At 42.2% G+C, this 22,301-nt stretch overlaps 1 protein-coding gene across 8 annotated transcripts in view; it reads right to left on the bottom strand.

Annotated features, from left to right (window-relative positions):
- Window positions 1-2,556: 2,556 nt before the first annotated feature.
- The window catches only part of KIAA0586 (KIAA0586 ortholog), a 110,914-nt gene continuing 91,169 nt past the window's right edge, over window positions 2,557-22,301 (bottom strand). For 5 of the 8 annotated variants that reach the window (XM_034768456.1, XM_034768457.1, XM_034768455.1 and 2 more), the window contains 2 exons: window positions 9,031-9,096; window positions 2,557-3,197 (listed from right to left, as the gene is read on the bottom strand). In XM_034768456.1, coding sequence (XP_034624347.1) covers window positions 3,052-3,197; window positions 9,031-9,096 — 212 coding nt within the window. In that variant the 3' untranslated portion in view covers window positions 2,557-3,051. The remainder of the gene's footprint in view (window positions 3,198-9,030; window positions 9,097-22,301) is intronic. The other 3 variants (XM_034768459.1, XM_034768460.1, XM_034768453.1) reach the window with 2 other exon arrangements.

The raw sequence follows: 22,301 nt of genomic DNA, 5'->3' as shown, positions 1-22,301 counted from the left end.
CTCTCAAGCATGACACTAAATTCAAGAAAGTAGGTTGGTAATTTTTCCTTTTCAAAGATGGTCAGAATAAAAAAAAAAACAAAAAAACCACCAAATGTAGCTACTAGCTAGTTCCCAAATTCTTATACACACTTTCCTAAATGTTCATTCATAAAATGATCTACATGGAGTATACCAGCTTCTCCCCCATTGGCACAGAGAAGTGCAGATCACATCTCCTTAGGTTTGCTGCACCATGAATGAAAGGAAGATTCACCCTTGAGAGGTGTTGCACCACTGCATCCCACCCTACTTCAGGAATTCTATTTGGGACACCGTAGGATCCATAGAGGCTGCAGTAGGGATGCGCCAAATCTGCACATCCCTCAGCCACGAACCCCTCCCAACCATCACCACTCCCTCTCCGAGCAGCACTGCTGGCCTACGTGCTCCTCAAAACACTGAGAACCAAATCCCAGTAGTCAAGCTCGTAATGAAATGCTACCTTGTGGTTTATTTTTATCAATCTTTAGTTTGCAAGACCCAGAAAAATGCCCAAAGCGCTTCATTGCTTTCGTTAGCACCCCCACCTACAGGTATGACAGAAAGAATAAAAAACAGCACTCTGTAGTCAGGGCTGAATTAATCTTTTGTGGGCCCCGGTGCCCGGACTATGGCCCCACCCCCTGCTCCGCCCCAAGGCCGTGCTATCCCTTAGCCTCTTCCCCCCGAAGCCCCATCTGTGCTCCACCCTGATGCCCTGCCTGGCCTCTTCCCCTCGAGCCCTGCCTGCTGCTGGCATGGGAGAAAGGGGCAGAGAGGAACGAGCAGCAGTGGGACCTCAGTGGGGAAGAGGCCAAGTGAGGGCAGGGCCTCAAGGTGGAGCATGGGGAGGGGAGGCAGGGCCACAGTCCAGGCACTGGGGTCCCTTCTGAGGGCAGGTCTACACTACAGCTGGGATCAATGCTCTGAGATCCACCGGCCGTCGATTTAGTGGGTCTAGTAAAGACCCGCCAAATCAACTGCAGTTCGCTCTCCAGTCGACCCCTGTACTGTACCACAATGGGAAGAGTAAGGTAAGTTGACGGGAGATTTTTCTCCTGTCGACCCCCCGCGGTGTAGACCCCGCAGTAACTCGACCTAAGGTACGTCAACTCCAGTTCGTTATTCACATAGCTGGAGTTCCGTAGCATAGGTCAACTTACCGCGGTAGTGTAGACATTGCCTGAGTGTAGGCCCAGCGCCATTGTAAACCTGCTACTGTCTGTAGTACCCCAGTGAGTGAGCCCCTGGAGCAGAACCTTCTGGGATACTTCTGAGCTTGATGGCTCAGTAATTTCTTCTATTCTCTCTCTATTTATCCTTGCAAGGGATTGAAGCCATGTCAACAGAACCTCATGGTCAACAGTATCAAAACAGAACAAGTAGTTACATACCATAGCTCGACCTAAAATGTGATTGACAGAAACCGTTCCACCTTGCATGTTGCTGTGACGCTGGGAGAACCTTTCCCAGACTTGAAGGAGAGCTCTGTGTAGCTCGAAAGTTTGTCTCTCTCACCAATAGAAGTGGGTCCAATAAAAGATATTACCTCACCCACCTTCTCTCTCTAAAACCCTGGACTGACATGGCTACAGCTACACTGCATACAGGAATTGTTCATGGCAGCAGCATATCTGCTGGTGATTGAAGGATGGAGTGAAGCTGCGGCTGATAAAGTGATGTTATATGCCTCAAAGTCACAGTGAGGTATATACAAACCACCAAAAAAAGGAAGGGATTGTTTCCTCGCCACTTGAGAGGCTCCCTGATCCCCCTGGAGCCTTGAAAGAGCTGTGATATCCCAGACTTTCCAGGGATATCACATTGCAGGCACAGATAAAGAATGGAGCAAAGGCATAAAGAGTTTGCACTGAAATCCATGTGCTGATGTCTGTACTTGAAGTACTATGCATCCAGATTATTTTATTTAGATTAGAAGCCCCCTTGGGCAAGGATCACAACTTCCTCTATATTTTGTACAGTACTGACCACACTGTTGTTGCTCAATAAACAAACTGAATAATCTCTCCAGAAGGTGATGGTGATATGTTTGCATATACGACTATTAATGGTAGCTGTTATTTTTAAAGGGAGAACACTGGATTTTTTTTTTGAGGACCATGACTAGTTAAGATGTTTCTTGTCATATAATTTGCATTTGTTTTATTTGTTTTCTTTAATCTTTTAAAGATTTCCATATCATCTCTCATACAGTCACAGTTCAAGAATGAAAAACAACTCGAAAGAAACTTACATGCCAAAATATTGAAAAAAAAATATTATAACTCTTGCAAGAAGAAATACATATAGTAAAACCACAAAGAAGGCAATTGTGTCTGTGTTGCCTTATTGTTTGTTAGGAGAGTTTTAGGAGTGAATCAAAACTGCTCAACGTATTTAAGAACATAATCTTCTTTCAATACTTGGTTTTCAAATATATTTTACTTCCAAACTCCCCTTTTCAATAACTGAAAATCCATTCTGTTACGATGACCAGCTAACCAGCATATTCAACTTATGGCCGAGTCATGTTTCCTTTTTTGCTGTGTTGTGGCTTAGCCTGTTTCTTTCAAAAGATCTGTCAAGAAATCCCATTAATTTGTATAATTCTTCATAGAGATCAAAATAATTTCAAAGCCTTTGAGACATACGATAGGCCCCAATCCTTTACCCATTGAAATCAATGGGAATTTTGCCAGGGAATTAAAGAGGTCTAGAATACAGATCCCCTTCATACTCAAATACTCAACATATAAATGCATTTTCAAATAAATCAGAGTGAGGGCCATTTAATCCCAGTAATGCTGAAAAATTACATTCTTTTATTTTTGTTTAAAATACTTTATATATTCACAAAATAATTTTCTAGATTTACATTCCAATGAATACAAAATTACAAAAAACAGTAAGTAGAAAATAAACAGTAATGAGAGATTTCATGCCAAAAATATATGGATTATAACACTAGCTAGACAAAATACTTCCCTAGAAAATGTTCAGATATGTGACTGTTAATAAAAACCCCATGTTTTAAAATGTATCTGTTCCTGAAGAGTCTGAATCCCCATGTACCGTACTGATACTTTGCGTCTGGTCATCTATATTCATGGAAGGCAGCATCACTGACATCTTCGCCGGAGAAGTCAGTGAACTTAAATGTGGTACAGTTTCCTCTCCTAAAATAAAAGGCAAAATAACGGTAATTATGGTTTTTTACAGTCCAAATATAACAATTTCAAACATACTAAAGCTATCACCTTATTGCATCATCTTATGGATATAAGGATACATACTCTTATGTCAAGGACAGACATATGGCAAAACATAGGCTGGATGTGTTACACAGCCAGCTACATCTTTGTTTCATATTTCCCAGTGTGGTCTTAATTCAGCCACTACATTTCTTTATAAGGCACTCACACACATATAGATATAGAGAGTGTGTGTGTGTAAGTAAAATATAAAAATCTGTATCTTCTTATATAGAGACATACCAAAAGACTTATGAAACAGTTAAAGTTGCGACACCCAGCATATCTGACAAAAATTTAAAAAAGCAAGGAAACGAAAAGTTAAAATAACTAACAGTAGATACACTCTACTTCTTCTCCCACAGGGATACACTCTATCACTATCTCAAATACCCTACATTACAGACCAAACACTGCCTTAACTCTGCCCTTGTAGGGAAACCATCCTTCCAGCATCCCCTTCCCTGAGTGGATGAACAAGCCCTACGTTAGCCTCTTGTTATTCATCCCTCTTTTCTTCCATCCCGTGGAAGGTTCCAGCCAAAGAGTAAATGTAACAAGCAGTCTGACAAGAGGTGGCTTAGGTAAAAGAAGGCCTGGGGAACTCTACCAGCTGAGTGTGCCTCCACTATCTATGTCTACCTGGTAGGGTGGGATTCAAGTGTGAAGCAACAGCTTGAGTTTTCCTCTGTCGTGATCTCAACCCTCTGACCCCAGGAGGTGTAAATACCCCGGCAGAGTGAAATCCCAGGCAGCAGTCAAGCTGGCCCTGTACAGCAGTGGGAGACCACTACGGGAAGCAAGCCCTTTAGAGTGTATAGCTGCACTTTGTGCTGAGCAGCAGGGAAGGCCTGCTGCAGTGCTGAAAAGCTGGAGAGGGAGAAAATACCTGCGCCCAGACACCAGAGGATGGGAGGGAAGGAAGTGTAGGCAAAAGGTAAGGGTGCTACTTACACTGAGCTGTGGGAAGAAAACAGGACGGGGCAGCAGAAGGTGGAGCCACGAACCAGTCTACAATGAGAGTGCTAACATGCAGTGGAAGCAGAACTGGACTCCAAAACAGCATCAGAATTAAACCACCCACTCTAGGTACAGAGAGATTAAGGGGAGTGAGAGCCATTATCCCTCCAAAGGGAAGGATGCTGACAATTGGTGATGGGCCCCATGAAGTATTCTCTCAGACATTCCTCCTGCCAGTGGAGGTGTGCGGAGTTGGGGAAGGATCCCTTGGAGCACACACAATTGGTGCAGAGTCACCATGTGATGCTAAGTCTAAGCTTTCTTAGCTGGGTTCTTCCTGTTTTGGTCCCTCTTCTCAGAGTCACCCTTCTTCTTGTCTAACCTCATTTAAATAGGTGCTAGAGGGAAAGGAGGCTCTGGATTCAAAACGTTAACTAGGCTCCATGTTTCCAGGAGAGAAGGCAAAATAAATAAATAAATAAATACTGAATGACTGGAAGATGGTCTCTCTGCCCTTAGATATCTTCTAGCTTTCACTGTTCTTTGGCACCATACCACTAACTGTTTGGGATCTTCCGCAGGATGGGAGATGGCAGCAATTAATGGCACACAATTCAGGACCTCAAATTAATCTCTTTCAGTATCAGTGAGAAAAACAGACAATATTACAGATTTAACTGTTGTCCATACTACAGCTCTCCCAAATAAACAGGACTTCGGGGGGGGGGGGGGGGAGGGGGGGGGGATGAGAAGAGAGAGAGAATCCCCACAGTAGTAATTTTTAAAAGTTATTTCTGAACTCTATTTTTCTATTAGTTTAAAATTAAAAATAAGGGATATGGGAAATTCAAGATCATCTCCTCACCATTGTGGAAACAATGAAACAAGTGGCAAATTAATCTGATCAACATACTACGGAATGAGCCTCTAAAGTAAATTCTTTTAACACATACTTAGTCTTTAGAATATATGAAGAAACCCGTTACTGAATAAATTCAATTTACATCTATCTGCTTTACAGCAACTGCAGCACAGATTTAAACGTGTGGACAAAGGCCTCCCATCAGTACCTCAGGTCATTATCAAAAGTTAAAATCTAGGGCAGGGAGGAACCACCCTCCTGCAGCCAATCAATACTGTCAAGCTACCATAAGCTTCATTACTTACATAGCATTTTGTGAACTCAATGTCACTTTGTAAACTAAAAGGGTTTAGTAACAAAAACCAAACATCCTAGAGGCAAGCTGAACGTATACTTGTTTTGGTGAGTGTGACAGTGAAATCCCTGGCGGAGTTTGTTTTTCTACTAACATGACACAGTACATTAGTGATCGTCCCTTGTTCTCCGACAGCCTCGGCAATTAGAACTCCTTTCTCTCAATTCCACACATAAAATATTTGTCACGTTTATCTGGCTTATCTATTATGACAACGCAGCAACACCCTGCTTTCACTTGAATGTGCCAAAACATACTTAAATTGCTAATTAAACTGATCAGAGATGGAATAAAAACCACTGCGAATATAAAATTTCATCTAGTGCTTTTCGGTCTACAGTGACTGCCAACTTCCAAGGAGGTCAAACACATTTATGGCCAAACTCAGTAAATCCAATACAGGGAGCAACCTTTGCCAGCTAAACTTTTTGCACCTCAGGAAGGCTGGCCCCTGTAGAAGTAAGGCAGAGATACCACTATCCCTTTTTCAGAGTTGCCATTAAGTCAGCGAGTTACCTGGCTGCTATGGTGACACCCCCTTTCCAATCCAATTCACTCTTCAGGCACAGATGCCCCTTTACACCCACACCCACCCTGAGACTCTGCACAAACAGCCTCATTCCCCTGCTGTCTTTCCTCTGCAAAGTACATCTGCCAAGGTTTATATTGGCATAAGCCCTAAGCAAACCTAACCCACAATGAGTACATGCAAGAAGTTGTACATCTTCTGAAGACTGTTTAAAAGGACACTTTTGGAAATGCTAAAAAGTTGCACACGTCATATATATTATATATGAAGTTATTTTTCAGAAAGGGCTCACTTGATGCAACTAGGGGCTGCTTAAAAAAAGAAACTGGTTATGAAAAATGGGAAGTAAAAAAAGGGCGACTGTTCAGCTGGTCAGAAATTAAGCTAGTATGGACTTAAAATGTGAAAGTGTGATGCCTAAGGAAACTTTGTAAATCATCCATAAACACTAAAGCAAACCTTTGTATACTCTACCTATATTATATGTAGTTGGATGCTTTCAAAGCTTGACTTTGTTAATAATTTCCACAGTCATGCCACTATTCCATGATGTCATTGTTTCAACAGCTGTTTTCAGGTTTGTTAAAAAAGAATATTCCCTGATGCCAGGGGTTTGCAATAACTTCATCTAACCTGCCAAGTGTTTGAAGCTGGGGTGCTGAAAGACCATACCAGTCTAAGTTCTTCCTAACATATGCTGTAATATGTTTTGCAGACATACTAGAGCCAATTTTATGTTTGATATAAAACGCGAAATGTACATACAGAAACCAATAGAATAATACATTCTAATTGGTCCACAGAAATATTCTCAGCTATTTCACTATCTTCTATTTATTTTTTTTAAAGATCCATTTAAAATGTGCCATGGGTAAAGAACAAGGATTTATTTTCGAGACATAATTTTAAAATGTTTTCTACCGGATACATTAGACATGTGCAGAAAATGTGTTATCTACACTTTCAACATTTTAAATATGAAGGTTTATGGATATCCTATTTCAGGAAAGTTTGAGATCTTGCTTCATGACTGCAAGTTTCCAAAGCTGTTGGTATTCTAAGTCTATGTTGGCCTAATGGCACAACTATTAAGTTACCCTCATCTGTGTTTTATTATTGTCAACTCTTTCTAAATCTGACCTCTAATGTGCCTGGTGCATACATTATATAAGCAATTCATATGCATGCGCACACACACACTACACCTATATGTAAATACACACACACAGAGCACATATGCTTGTGTGCTTATATATCTGCAAATACATACAAACATACACACTCGCTAACAGCTGTATCTGCCTTTTGGCTGGATCTAGTTATCAGTATTTGTGCCTGCATAAAACCTTTGGCAAGCTCCTATTTTAATGATGTGGCATTTTGTTTTATTATTTTATCAGATAACAGCTTATGATCAATAAATAGAGGCTTTCATCTTAAACATCCTTCATTCATAAATATGCAACTCGTAGTGGTGTACAGTATAGTACAGTATATAAAAATTGAATGGAGAATTTCACTATTCCATAAAAACACAGTAAATCAGGTAACTAAGCATTATTCTTATCACAAGTTCAGCAGCTTTTGCCTGTTTAGAAGATCTGGAAGTCTCTATTTAGTTTTATAAACACCTACTTAAACATATTTATAGACATTTTCCATGTTAAAACCCAATAAGAAGAACCGGTGTCCTCCATTTCTCCAGTTATCACCACCATCTCATAGAATACATTAACATAATTTTTGAAAATTGATACTGTTAACATCCATGTAAGAGCCTTTGATTGGCTGAAATTCAATAATAATGACTGACAACATTTTGGAGACCCTGTGATGGAAAGGTCAGTTTTCAGATTTGGGAGTTTTTTTTCCTTGTACTCAGAAGTCTATAACAAATTAATGTTCAGTACTAAATTTCAAGATTCTAACTGAACGGGACATGAAAATTATCTATTTCAATCCATGGCCGGTCATAAAAAAATTTCTGTGTGAAATGTATTTGCACATACATACTTCGTATACAGCATACTGTGCATCAGGAACTTGTGCCAATTCGAGTAGGAATCAAACAGACCGAAGAAAGGTTTGATTACTAACACCATATGTCAACATTAAGAACAAAGAAAAAAATGTTTAAATCATTTTTTTCTATTTGGCAAAAGAAAAAACTAAACAAATCTGATTTTTTTAAGCCAAATAAAAACATATGCTTTATCCTTTTAGTCCCGTGCAGTTAGTAAGTCTGGTATTTTAAATCAAGAATTCTCTTAAATGAGAAACCCAACCAGGGCCTCAATCCTGCAAGTGGATCTCTAAAAGTGGACCCCTGTGGCAACCTGCAATATATAGGGGTCGACTCATGGAACAGTTTGAGGGACTGGGGTACAAATTACTACCATACAGATATAAAAACTATTTCTATCACTCCCTTCATATTTGTTGCAAAACCTTCCATCCAACCACTCATCCACCGAAGCTTGGATGCTTGCTTTACAAATGTATAATTTAATGCAAAAGTAAAACAGCTAAGTCCTAGAGTAAACTTTCAGGCATCTATAAAAACAACTCCAATACAGTACCTCTTGTTCCCTTAATAGCAATAGTTCATATGAATGACTTGTTTCTTCGTATGCCAGATTCCAGCTGCTTCACTTTGTTTAATACTGACTTCAAAGTTTAAACACTGTCTTGTCTCAACAAATAACATCCCTCATGTGGCATTATCAAGTGCTATTCCCAGTGCTCTGAATACAACACCTGCGGTTCTTTAATTCAACTTGTTATAAACTTCCTAAAGGGAAGTAACTTTTTAAAACCTTTTGCTTTTGGTTTCCCCTCATCTCCTCTTTGCCTTTTGTTTGTTTATTTGTTTTGTGCACAACGAAGCTTTACATCTGGGTTATATTTGCAAAGACCTTTAACAAGAATAGAGAGCATGTATGTTGTTAGGTTCTTTTAGGATAGTGACCGTTAAGAAAAAGAAAGCCAAATGAACTCAAAGAATGTGACTTAATAGCTATAGATAGCAAAACTCTTCACCTGTGGCTCTTACCTTTAAGTAACAATGTGAGGTACATATTGGGCTCAATATGTGTCCGATCCATGTCTCCCTGGGAATCTGTGTTGTAAAAGCACTCATTTTAATATAGAATCATAGAATCATAGACTATCAAGTTTGGAAGGGACCTCAGGAGGTCATCTAGTCCAGCCCCCTGCTCAAAGCAGGACCAGTCCCCAATCCCCAATATCTGGTAGAAGTGAAGAGTTACCAAGTATGGAAACACAAGAAGGATTCTATTCCATAAAATCAAACTTATCCCAGATTTGCTGGACTAAACCATAAGATGAGAAACAGTCTCATCTTGATCCAAGCAGTTTGCATGCAAAATTGAAAAGAGAACATATCCTACAGTGGTTAGTCACTTATGTTGCTAATTATAAGTAGCAATATTTTCAATTTAGCTGTATGTCTATCTGTACTTCCATATACTGACTACATAATTCAATGCTCCTGGAATGTTATCACTTATAGAGTTGGAACCATAGTGTAGAAGAGAAGGATGAATCATATGGTCTCAAGATGCTACACTTATATAGTATAGGATATAGAATACGATATTCTAATCCCTACATCCAGTAATGACAATGAAATGCACAAACAGAGTGGTTATCAACAGTTTCTCAAATAATTCCATCATACCAAATGAAGTTACTCTCCATTGTTTGAGAAGAATATTTTTTAATAAACATCACATGTAAAAAAGGAAAGCAAGTATGGGGCCTAATCTTGCAGTCTTTATTCAGGATGAACTCTTACTGATTTAGACGGGAATTCCCCCTCAGTGACGACAGGAGTGGAACCTAGATTATAGAATCATAGAAGATTAGGGTTGGAAGAGACCTCAGGAGGTCACCTAGTCCAACCCCTGCTCAAAGCAGGACCAACCCCAACTAAATCATCCCAGCCAGGGCTTTGTCAAGCCGGGCCTTAAAAACCTCGAAGGATGGAGATTCCACCACCTCCCTAGGTAACCCATTCCAGTGCTTCACCATCCTCCTAGTGAAATAGTTTTTCCTAATATCCAATCTAGACCTCCCCCACTGCAACTTGAGACTATTACTCCTTGTTCTGTCATCTGCCATCCACTGAGAACCGCCGAGCTCCATCCCCTTTTGAACCTCCCTTCAGGTAGCTGAAGGCTGCTATCAAATCCCGCCCTCACTCTTCTCTTCTGCAGACTAAATAAGGCCATTTCCCTCAGCCGCTCCTCATAAGTCATATGTCCCAGCCCTCTAATCATTTTTGTTGCCCTCCTCTGGACTCTCTCCAATTTGTCCACATCCTTTCTGTAGTCCAGGGCCCAGAACTAGACCCAATACTCCAAATGTGGCCTCACCAGTGCTGAATAGAGGGAAATAATCACTTCCCTCGATCTGCCGGCAATGCTCCTGCTAATGCAGCCCAATATGCCATTAGCCTTCTTGGCAAAAAGGCACACTGTTGACTCATATCCAGCTCCTCGTCCACGGTAATCCCCAGGTCCTTTTCTGCAAAACTACCGCTTAGCCAGTCGGTCCCCTGTCTGTAGCAGCGCATGGGATTCTTCAATCCTAAGCGCAGGACTCTTGTCAGATTTCTTTTGACCCAATCCTCCAATTTGTCTAGGTCACTCAGGATCCTATCCCTACCCTCCAGTGTATCTACCTCTCCGTCCAGCTTAGTGTGATCCGCGAACTTGCTGAGGGTGCAATCTATCCCATCATCCAGATCATTAATGAAGATGTTGAACAAAACCAGCCCCACAACCGACCCCTGGGGCACTCCGCTTGATACCGGCTGCCAACTAGACATCAAGCCATTGCTCACTACCCACTGAGCCCAATGATCTAGCCAGCTTTCTATCTACCTTATAGTCCATTCATCCAGCCCATACTACTTTAACTTACTGGCAAGAATACTGAACGTATACACCATATCAAAAGCTTTGCTAAAGTCAAGGTATATCACGTCCACTGCTTTCCCCTCATCCACAGAGCTTTGGAATTTACATTAAAAATATATACATTTATCAGACATCTGTGATACAATGAAGAATTTAATGGGCTCAAATTATCTCTTCCTGATTCCTACTGTTCTTCCTTCCTGATTATTTCACACTGCTGGAGGTGAGGCCAGGACTTCCATAAACCTATGCTGTTTGGGGCAGGGACTGTCTTTTCAGCGTGTGTGCGCGCGCGCACATTTGAGAGGGGCTCTAATCTTGACAGGGACTTCTAGCTCCTACTGGAATACAAACAATAGAAACACCACAACTAGGGCAAGTTGCTCTGCAAATGCTCACACTTCTATTTTCATGACTGAAAAACTTGTGCAAAACTTGGCTGCTTTCATTATAAACCCAGAAGTCCTTCAGCAAACTTGGGCCAAGCTTCTAGTGAGCCTGGCCTGAGTTACGATTGAAAGGGAGGAATTTATGGTTAAAACAGTCAGTTGTTTTGCACAAATAGTCATCTGCAGGGATTTGAACCTGTGACCTCTGGATCTAAAAGTATGAGCCTCTACTGGTTGAGCAAAGAACCCAGACTCCTTAGTGCAAAGGCTGTAGCAACTAATAAACCTCCATAAGCAGACTGGATGGGCTACAAAGTACACTGTGTAAGCATGAATTACAAGTGGTTTTGACCTAAACTTGGAAGCTTCAGTCTCACTTGGTGTAATCTACTCTTTGTTTTCCTTTCATTTTTCTTGGTGTAAACTGTAGTTTAAACGCGAACTATAAATATTTGTAAACAGATCAAAGTTTCAGATCCCAAGTCAGTAACAGAAAGGAAGGCAATAGCTTACAAGCTAACAATTTGTAAGGCAAAATATTTTAAAATGAGTTCTTCCTTCATTGAAACAAGTCTGAGTTCAAGGTATAGTGGTTTTTCCCAAAGAGTTGATGTTCCTACAAATGACAAACAATGCTGAAAGGAACAACAAAGAAAGAAAAAGAAACATTCTTCAAAATCAGAAATAATATAGGGTAAAAGATCAGTAGAGAAGGACAATTAGAAAGTAGCCCCAGAAGCAAATAATACTATTGCATCTAGAAATTAAAATGGAGAATTTGATATACAAATATTTAATTTCTGTGACTAACATCTCTACTAGTCCTTTAAATGAACAAAAATCAACATTGGTTGCTCTGTAGTGGATGTAGAGGGAATTGAACTCTTTGCCTAGTAACCCATCTGGCTTGGCCTCACCCCTTTCTGTTGGTCTCAGAAAAGTGCTTCCAATGATTTATAAAGAACTTATCAAATAAAAGTCAGTGCAGTTCATCTTGAACTTCCCTGACACACAAAAGGAAAAAGACGGCTACCTTTCATAACTGTTGTTCTTCAAGATGTGTTGTTCATGTCCATTCCATTGTAGGTGTGTGTGCTCGCCACATGCATCGGTGCCGGGAGTTTTTCCCCACTTCTGAAAGAGCGTCCCGACAACATCCGAGTGGAGGGACCACAACTAGCATGTTCCAGACACCGGGGAGGTGTGAGGGTTCTAGCGTGGATTGCATGTTGGATGCAGAACTCCCACGGGTGACCATAGCCCCAGTGTTCGCAGTGTACTGAAATGCGTTCCCCATCTGAGGTCAAGACGCATCCGATATCAGGGAGACCATGGGCTCACAAATGGCACACCTTCCAACACTAGCGCCGGGTCAGATCACCATTGCAGGAAAGTAAGTACCTATGGCATGATTGTGAGGCGCTTGTCCAGGTGATACCTGGCTGGGGAGTAGACCAACGCCAGCCACATCTGGAGGGGGCGTAGTCTCAGTCTCACGTGCCGAACTACATATGTGCATGCAGCCATGTGCCCCAATAATCTGAGGCACACCCGGGCAGTGGTGATCAGGTGGGCCGTGACTTTGGCAATCAGATCTGACATTGCCCTGAACCTGGCCTCTGGCACGTAGACTCTGGCAGAGTCTCCAATAAACTATTATTTGAACCGGAACCAATGTTGATTTTTGGTCATTTATCAACAGGCCTAGAGCTTGACAAGTGGCTTGCAACATCTCGACGCTGCATTGAACCTGTACCTTGAAACAGGCCTTAATGAGCCAGTTATTGAGGTATGGACAAATTTGGATACCCCGACGTCTGAGGTAGGCCGCCAACACCAACATGCACTTTGTAAACACCCTTGGTGCTGTCACTAGGCCAAAGGGGAGCACTGCAAATTGCTAGTGGGTGGTCCCAACTACGAAACATAGGAACCTTCTGTGTCTGTGAAAGATCGATATGTGAAAGTAAGCATCTTTCAGGTTGAGGGCAGCATACCAGTCTCCCGGACCCAGGGAAGGAATGATGGAGGCCAGGGAGATGATGCAGAATTTCAACTTCTTAAGTTACTTGTTGAGGATCCACAGGGCGAGAATGGGCTGTAGCCCCTCCTTGGCCTTTGGGATCAAAAAATAACATGAGTAAAATCCTTTCCCCCTTAAGTGCAGAGGGACTTCCTCCACAGCTCCCACTCGCAGAAGGCCCTGCACCACCTGAGGGAACAGATGCTTGTGAGAAGGGTCCCTGAAGAGGGTTGGGGGGGGGGGGTCGGATGGAGGAGTAGAAATAAACTGGAGGGTGTACCCCCCTGCTATTGTGCTGAGGACCCACTGGTCCAATGTTAAAGGAGCCCTGGCAGGGAGGAAGAGAGACAGACGGTTGGAGAAAAGCAGTGGTGCTGGATCCAGGACACAGGCTTGAGTGCACCCTCAAAATACTGCTTATTACCCTGCTGGCTGCGGGCAGAGCTCGAGGGAGCTGAGGGTGCCAGCTGTTGGTCTTGCTAGCACTTGTAGCTCCTACTCTTTCTATGGAAGGGCTCTGTCCAGGATTGGTTCCCGAACCTGTGGGAGTGCGGAGGTTTGAACCGCTTTTTTCACAGGAGCTGGTGTGTAGAGGCCCAGCGAGCGCAAGGTAGCCCCAGAGTCTTTCAGGTCATGTAACTTGCTCTCTGTTTGTTCCGTGAACAGTGACAGGCCATCAAAAGGGAGGTCCTGGATGGATTGCTGAACCTCCACTGACAGGCCCGACAACTGCAGCCAAGCCATGCTGAAGCCATGGTCCGGGCCGCGGAGTCAGCCACATCTGAGGCCGCTTGGAGGGCTGCCTTGGCCACAGCTCTGCCCTCATCCAGAATAGCCAGGAAGTCCTTCCTGGACTCCTCTGCAGCAAGTCTGTAAACTTGGCCATGGACTGCCAAATGTTAAAGTCGTAGCGGACAAGTAGGGCCTGATGGTTGGCCACTCTTAACTGGAGGCTGGCCATCAAATAAATTTTTCTGCAAAAGAGATCAAGCCTCTTCGCCTCCTTATTCTTAGGGGTCAATCCTGGTTGGTCCTGACTATCACGCTCATTGTCCGCCAATACCACCAGTGAGCTAAGAGCAGGGTGTGTATATAGGTACTCAAATCCTTTAGCAGTGACGATATACTCTCTCCACTCTCTTGGAAATGGGGAGCAGGGAGGAGGGAGTTTGCCACAAGGTTTTGCTCAGCTTTATCACTCCTTCATGGACTGGCAATGCCACCTGGAGGGGGCTGAGTTGTTGGAGGGTTCTGCCAACTCCTCGGACTCTAACCCCAGGTTCGAAGCCACCCTCTTAAGAAGCTCCTGGTGGGCTTTTATATCATCCTGGGGGACCATGTGGTAAGGTCCTGCTATCACTTCATTAGGTGAAGAGGATGAGGAGGCAGATAATGGCAGGTCTGCCACCGTTGTGGCCTCCGCCAGGGGAGCCCAGTTGGGGCTGACTGACCCTGGGGACCTTGGTCTGACTCTACTTTTGAGTCTGGGGGTGGTCAGGAGACCATTGCCGACTGCTTCTCAGACACCCCTGAGACTGATCTTGTGATGGTTGGGGAAACCCCCAGGGGTTCCATAGCTGCCAGGGAGCCAGCCATTGACCTTGGCGACATGTGGGCACTGGTGGTCCTTATGGGAATGTCAGTGACACAGGTGGGTGGCCCTGTCCTGCCAGTAGATCTTCCTCCTCACTCTCTGAGCCTGAGGGAGAGACATGTCTTGGGGACCAGGACGGTGCTGATGCCGCCTGTCTACCCTGATCCTGTCGGCTCTCTCCATGGTTCTCCACGTACCAGGAAGACTGTTCCCAGTGCTGCGCTTCCGATGACCGGCGTCATGTCGTCCTTCGGTGGATCAGCATGGTACCCTAGCGATTGACGCCTTGCGCTTTGAGAGCTGTGCTGTTCCATGGATCGGGAGGATCGACATTCTGGCACAGGGGATTGACGCCTTGCCCGTGGGGATCCGTATCAGTGAACCAGCGATGGGACTCTGGAGACCAGTATCTGGACTCTCCGGAGCAGTGCCACGAGCTTGGAGATCAATCCCACCACTCCGGGGACTGGTGCTGGGACACCGGGGACTGGTGGCCCGCCTCCACAGGTTTGCGCCAGACAGCCAGCGAACAACGTCGGATCCCGGGGAACACGGTCTAGAGTCCAGGGAATGATGCAGGAACTCTGACAGGTGAGCTGGTGGCACTGTTCTGGTGAGTGCTGGCGGAGCACTCCCTGCGTCGGGGAGCGGTGCTGCACCGCTGGGGACTGCTGGAGAGGTCCCAGAGCGGGTTTACCACTCGAACGGGGCACCTCACTGGCCGGCACCGGAAGGGACAATATGTCCTTAGTGGCCTGAAAGGCCTCTGGTGTGGACGGCACTGCCAGGTGCTGAGTGCCTCTGTCGCTTTCCAGGGTGGCGGCTGGGTCATGAAGAAGGCTCAACAGGTGCTGAAGCCTAGCCACCATCCGGAGGGAGAAAAGTTACCCTGTGCGAGTCTTTGCTCTCCTCTGTCTCTCTCCTTCCCTTAACACCCTCTCTTGGCCCTTTTCTGCTTTTTAGCCAGTACCGTGAATGGGGATCAGTACCAGTCGGAGGCCAGTGCCGGCAGCATGCTCCGCACCAAGGCTGCAGTGCTTGGAGCAGAGTCCGATCTAGCCGGCTCAGGGGCCGGTGTGAGGGCCAACTCCATAAATAGCGCTCTTAGTCGAATGTCCCGCTCTTTTTTGGTTCGGGGCTTGAAACTTACAAATGAGACACTCGTCACTCACGTGGGCCTCCGCAAACACATAAGATGGCTTTGATGGGGATCACTGACTGGTACAGGTTTTTTGCAGCGGTCGCAAGGTTTAAAGCCCAGCGTCGGGGGCATGCCCCATCCCGCAAGGAACTAACTATTTCTAACTTATACACTAGGGGAACTAATACACTACTCAAACTTTCTAAGAACTACATACAAGGGAATTCTCAACTAGGCACAGTTGAGAAGGAAAGCTTGCCAAGGCAAGGAGATGTTCCAGCACCATCACTGGTGGTAAAAAGGAACTGAGGGAGGGGGGAGATGGCGGCACCCCTTATACTGGTGCATACACATGCCATTCCAGAGGGTGCCAGAGCCGGTCCCCAACGGATACCAGTGAGAGAAAAAACTGCTGAGCACACACCCCTACAAGGGAATGGACATGAGCAAGCACTCGAAGAAGAATGTGTAATCTGTCCCCTGAAGTGGGCAGACATGAACAAGGTCTCGCAAACAGAGCATCTCTTCATTTTGAGTGGGGTTTCCCTCCTGTCTCTGCTATTTTCCCAGGAGGCAAAAGAAGGGGGGACTACAAGGAAATGTCCTAATGAAGCTTCACACACTAGGTGCTACCTCAATGTACAATAAATAAGCAGAAGAAACAGAAAAAAGGAGACTTGGCTCACACCTGTCAGGAGGAAAAATCTGGCTTCGAATATCTGAAAAGAGCTACTAAAAATATTAATTACTTCAAATATATGAAAAATAGCAGGTTAAGTTACTACTTATGTTGTCTGGTTCTACTAAAAGAGGCAGGTGTCAACCAGGAGGAGCATGGCCAGCTGGACAGTAACTATCTGGCTCCACTATAGACAGACAACTTTTATAAAGAGCTTGTGGAGTTATAAGAATCAAAAAAATGTTAGTCGAGAAATGGCAACTTTACTGTCATGAACTTTGAGGGATGCTTAATATTAGTGTCCCTCTGGATTTTTTTTTAAATTCAGCAAAAATATTTTTTTAAAAATATTTCCCCTACCCAGATCTTTTAGATAGTATTAAACATGCATACATCCAGATTATTAGTTGTGGGAATTACCACTCAACACCAGGATTATAGAAATTGGTCAGCACATCCCTGCTTATGCAGACATGCACATTCACTAAAACATAGCAATAGTGCTGGCACCAGAGAGACTTCCTGCCTTTACATATTCATTGTAATAATACTCCTTTCAGCGTATCTAAATCCTGACAATGCCTGAGGTTAGAGCACTGGTATTTTAATAATGAGGTAGCAGGTAGAATCTCATGGTCAAACATATTTTTAAGCTTTAACAGTTGCTTATTTTTGTTTTTTCATTTCTGAGTGTATCAGGAGAATAATTAAAACTGAACTGACAAATCAAAGTGTTTCAAATGCATACAGACTCTTGCAGTTCACACATTTAACATAAAAACTGGCACCAATGAAGTGTCTGAAGAAATAAAGGAATTCTCTCAATAAAAGCTATATAGTGCAGTGGGTTAATGTGTTGTCCTTTGCCTTCTAAGAACTTTTGCTCAATCTAGCCTGGCTTGCGTAGTGAAAATTATCTGTAGTTTGGTGGCTCCTGCACTGGCTTTAGCACACAACTGTCCATATTACGAAGCCACCACACAATCCACTGTGACTGGAAACGTTTGCTTATGAAACAGGTTCAGTGTGTTGCAGGTCAAGACTGAATATGTATGTGTTGAACTCCGTAAGTAACCCCATAGTAACTACTGCGCAACACAGACATCAACTCTGTGTGTGCACATTCCAACCAGACATCAGTTAACTTAAAAAAAATATTTGCAATTAGCAAGTCTAGGATATTTTAAAGAGGCGACTCCATATTTCTGTTTATCACGTTTGAAAACCCACTGCAGGAGCCTTTACTAGTAAGCACCAATAAAAAAAGATAGAAAAATGTGAACCATCTATTTATAGGCCAACTGTAGCGCAGGCATTTGCAATGTAAGCTTCCTTCTGCTGCTCTGCCAAAGATCCCCATAAGCTTTGATTTGAAGAAATCACCTAATGGAAAGACAGGAGGTAATCCTGCCTTTACAGCATCTTAGACAGTAGCCTAGGACCAGAGGCACAGAGAGGTTTGCGGGCAAAACTGCCATCCTTATCTTGTATAATTTGAGAGCTTTGCAAAATGTAAAACTTTATTAACTATGTATGCCAGAAAATGGCAAACACTCCCCTCTGCAAAATATTCACAGCCAGTCTGAAGAGAAGGGAGGAAAATGACCAGCAAAAATTCTCATTAGTACAAAATTGACTAATAGCCATAGAATTTAATAATTTAGAAACTGTATAAATCTACTGTTGCTTAAATACATCACTTGATACCACTATCTCACCTGGAGTTCTTCTACCTTTTACTACACTGAAGTATCTCTTTAAACTTCCTCTTACATATATTTCCCCAACTAAAATCTATGCCTATGTCTCCAAGTCTTCTAGCTGCTATGAGAGGCAACACTGTGAAATGGACATGACTTGACAGTTTCACTACTATTCTCAGATTTCTGAATAGCAGAGGTGAAACTGACAAGATTTGCTAATATCAGTAGCTACTCTGTGAAAAACTATGAGCAGCAAAGCTGTCTGGCTACATACTCAGGAAGACAACACTGCATTGATTTATACTCTGTTCTTATTTGGGATACTGTCCTTGAAGGCTAAAGGTATGAACTTTTTTTTTTTTATGAAAGCTTAAATTCTGGTGAAATTGGTGGCTTAAGCTCACTAAGGAAAACTGTGAGAGTGAATTTTTCAAGCCCTGCATATTTGGTGGCGATATAATATACACTTCAATGCTTTAAAATGATGCTGACTCCAACAGTCTCATTTCATGTATGCCAGCAAGTAGTAGCACCAAAGACAAAAATATTATCTAGAAAGCTGCAGTTGGAATATCCCTAAAATTCAAAAAGAACTTGCACAATATAGCGAGCATCCACAAAATGTCAGCTATGGCCCTGACCCTGCAAACATTTTATATTTAACTTTACGCAGTGAGAACTGAGATCTAATTTAGTTATACTAGTGTGTCATCTGCTTACCATACAACATGCAACCTAAATTGTTAAGTGGCATAAAACAAGGAATAGTTTTAAGTTAGGCAAAATAAGACATTTCCATTTTGTTACTAAAAAAATAATTATATGTCATTGATAGAGATGCGCTTACATTACTAGGTTTTAAAACATCTTCTGGAATCAATTTTCTCTCTCTCTCTCTCTCTATATATATATATATATTATATTTACACACACACTTTTCATAACTTAGATTCAGGTAATCTTTAAGGAGTTTCTTCACTTCTGAATGTGTAGGAGTTATATCTATATAACTCACATTTTAAATTTAAATAAAAATAGAACTAAATATATAAGTGCGGATACACACACACACACACTCCCCAGACCCTCGCTAGAACGCAGGACCGCGTTCTAGCAGGAACCACATTAAAATGAATTGCAATTAAAGTAATTAAATTTTGGATCCATGGCTGTGAACGCGTTATATGCGAATTCACGCTATATAGACGCGCATTCTAGCGGGGGTCCAGTGTGTGTGTGTGTGTGTGATTTTTATATATGGGAGAGAATTGATTTAAAACCATACATATATTTTATATGCCTACCTATGTAAGTACATACAGGGGAGAGAATTGATTCCAGAAGATGTTTTCAAACCATGGGCGTGTGTGCATGAGTGTGTGAGCGAGAGAAAAACGAATTTATTTAGGGCAATGAACTGGGATTCAGAAGATTTGGGTTGAGTTCCTGACTCTGACAAAGACTCACTGTGTGACCTTGGGCAAGTTAATTAATCTTTGCGTTCCTCAGTGCTGAACTATCAAAGGTAATACTATTCCCTTTTTCATACCCCCTGCCTGTCTTGTTTATTTAGACTGTAAACTCTTTGGGGGTGGGGACGGTCTCTTACTATGTGTTTGTACAGCACTTAGCACAGTAGGGCCCTCATAATGGTTGGCGCCTCTGAGTGTTTCTGTAATACAAAGAATAGTTTTATTGCACAAATTACAGTACAAAGGGTCTGATCCTTCCCTCTTTTATTAAAAGACACAAAATTAATATACTATTGCAGAATTCAATATTCTGTACTGTTCTGTTTTAGATGACAATTTAAAAAAAAATAAAAGTGAGGTAGATTCAATGCTAGCTAGAGTTGATGACATTGTTCACATGATCTGTGTTTGTTGAGCAAAAAAAGCCCCTTGTCTCAACAGGAAATCTATTCTAAATCTGATAAAGAAAAATCCTAGTTAAGAAGCATTTGCTTGTTTTATTTTCACTTATCAGGCTTTAATGTAAGGTATACCATAGCAAATGAATTTAAACAAAATTAAGCGAGGACAGCTATGCTGTCACTAAACATTACTCATTTCATATACATTAGTTTTTGAAAAGAATACACAGTGATCTCTCAGATACAGGAAGCTGTTACAAAATAAAAACTAGACCATGACAAAAAACTAAAGAAAAGCTTTAAAGAATTTTTGTTGAATACAGAGTTCAGCAAAAATGTATTCTGTTCACTGTACACACGACACCAATGGGAATAAGAGTCAGTTCAAGTTCTAAGTTACCATTACTTGGGTAATAGTTTCAAGCTGCAAGGCACAGCTGTATAGACCCAGCCAGACAGGCTATCACAGTAATGCTTTGATAGCATGAGGCCCTTAAGTGTCAGGATATAGAAAAGGCAGCAGTTGTTGGCTGTGAAAACAGTCTGATACAAACCAGATGGGGACTTACTTGATGGGCAACACAAAGGAAAACAATTGGCTCATTCAACAAAGTCAGGCCACTGCCCCAGAGAATTAACAGAAGACAATAACCATCAACCAGAGTTGATCCAAACAAGAAACAGCCATGTGGTTATGGCTTAAGGAATTGTTTCTCCTCAGACTAAACATAAAGTTTTGATTTCTAATTCGTATATTCATTAATTTCAGTCTAGTTTACAGGCCCCTCTTCCTCCAGAGTCTTCTGTAAAATTCATTTATAGAACTTCTGCTTTCCAACACCTATTTAAACAGGAAAAAGTTATATGACAATGAAGGAATATATTATTTTTATGTTTCCTGCAGAATGTTAAGACCACAGACTGCTTTGTACATTTCAGAAAACCATGGCAGATCCACGACTAGCTCTGAAATACATAATATTTAGTGTGGCAATCTTTAATACTTTTTTTTTTTAAATGGACAAAATCCACTAATCACATGCCAGATAAGTATATACATTCATATAAAAACGCATTCCAATTTTGTGCAGATTTCCTTGACTTTATCTAAAGTGAACCCAGACTGATTATGGTACTATGTAACAGCTGCATTGGCCTGCTAAACCAGGGTTGTGAGTTCAGTCCTTGAGGGGGCTACTTAGGGATCTGGGGCAAAATCAGTACTTGGTCCTGCTAGTGAAGGCAGGGGGCTGGATTCGATGACCTTTCAGGGTCCCTTCCAGTTCTAGGAGATAGGTATAAAAAGCTGGTTTGAGAGTAATTTATAATTCTAAAATAAAAATAAGCTGGCTATTTCTATAGGTCATAACTTATAAAACTTCATTTTTAGCAACAAGCTTGCAAAATATTATAATCCAAAATCTTAATTACTCTTGCAGTTTTATTGCAGGAAATATAAAAGTGACATATGCAAAGGTTTTTTGATTACAAATGACTTATTGAGAATGCACAATAAGTCAGACCTGTAAAGGCCTCCTGCAAAACTAGACTCAGACTAAAAAGGTCCCCACAATTTTTCCCTACTGCGTATTTTAAAGCATCGACCCTGAAGGCTCTGCACAGCAGCTATCCTTTGAGACCAAAATGGTATACTCTTAAGGAACAAATCCACTCTGCTACCTAGTCTACCTTAGGGATCACTGATGAGAGATGAGAAGAAGTCTGCTCTGCTCCACAAGTGCTTCCATTCCACACAGACTGATGCAATAAAAAGGCCAGGTATAAAAATTGAATTTATGGTCCCCATGTAACAGCCCAGAATGCCACAGCTAGGCCACTGGGTGGGTTATGAGTCAGTTCATTTTTTCACAAAATATTTAACAAAGAAAAATAGAGTTCTAACACAGAATCTTCACTGTCTATTGGGTTAATGAAGGATGCAACAGTGAATTGTCTTGTCAATTCATTCCCAGTTTTT

This window comes from Trachemys scripta, chromosome 4, assembly GCF_013100865.1.
Source record: "Trachemys scripta elegans isolate TJP31775 chromosome 4, CAS_Tse_1.0, whole genome shotgun sequence".
In the NCBI taxonomy this organism is placed as follows: Eukaryota; Metazoa; Chordata; order Testudines; family Emydidae; genus Trachemys; species Trachemys scripta.
This window is presented reverse-complemented; position numbering and strand designations above follow the sequence as displayed.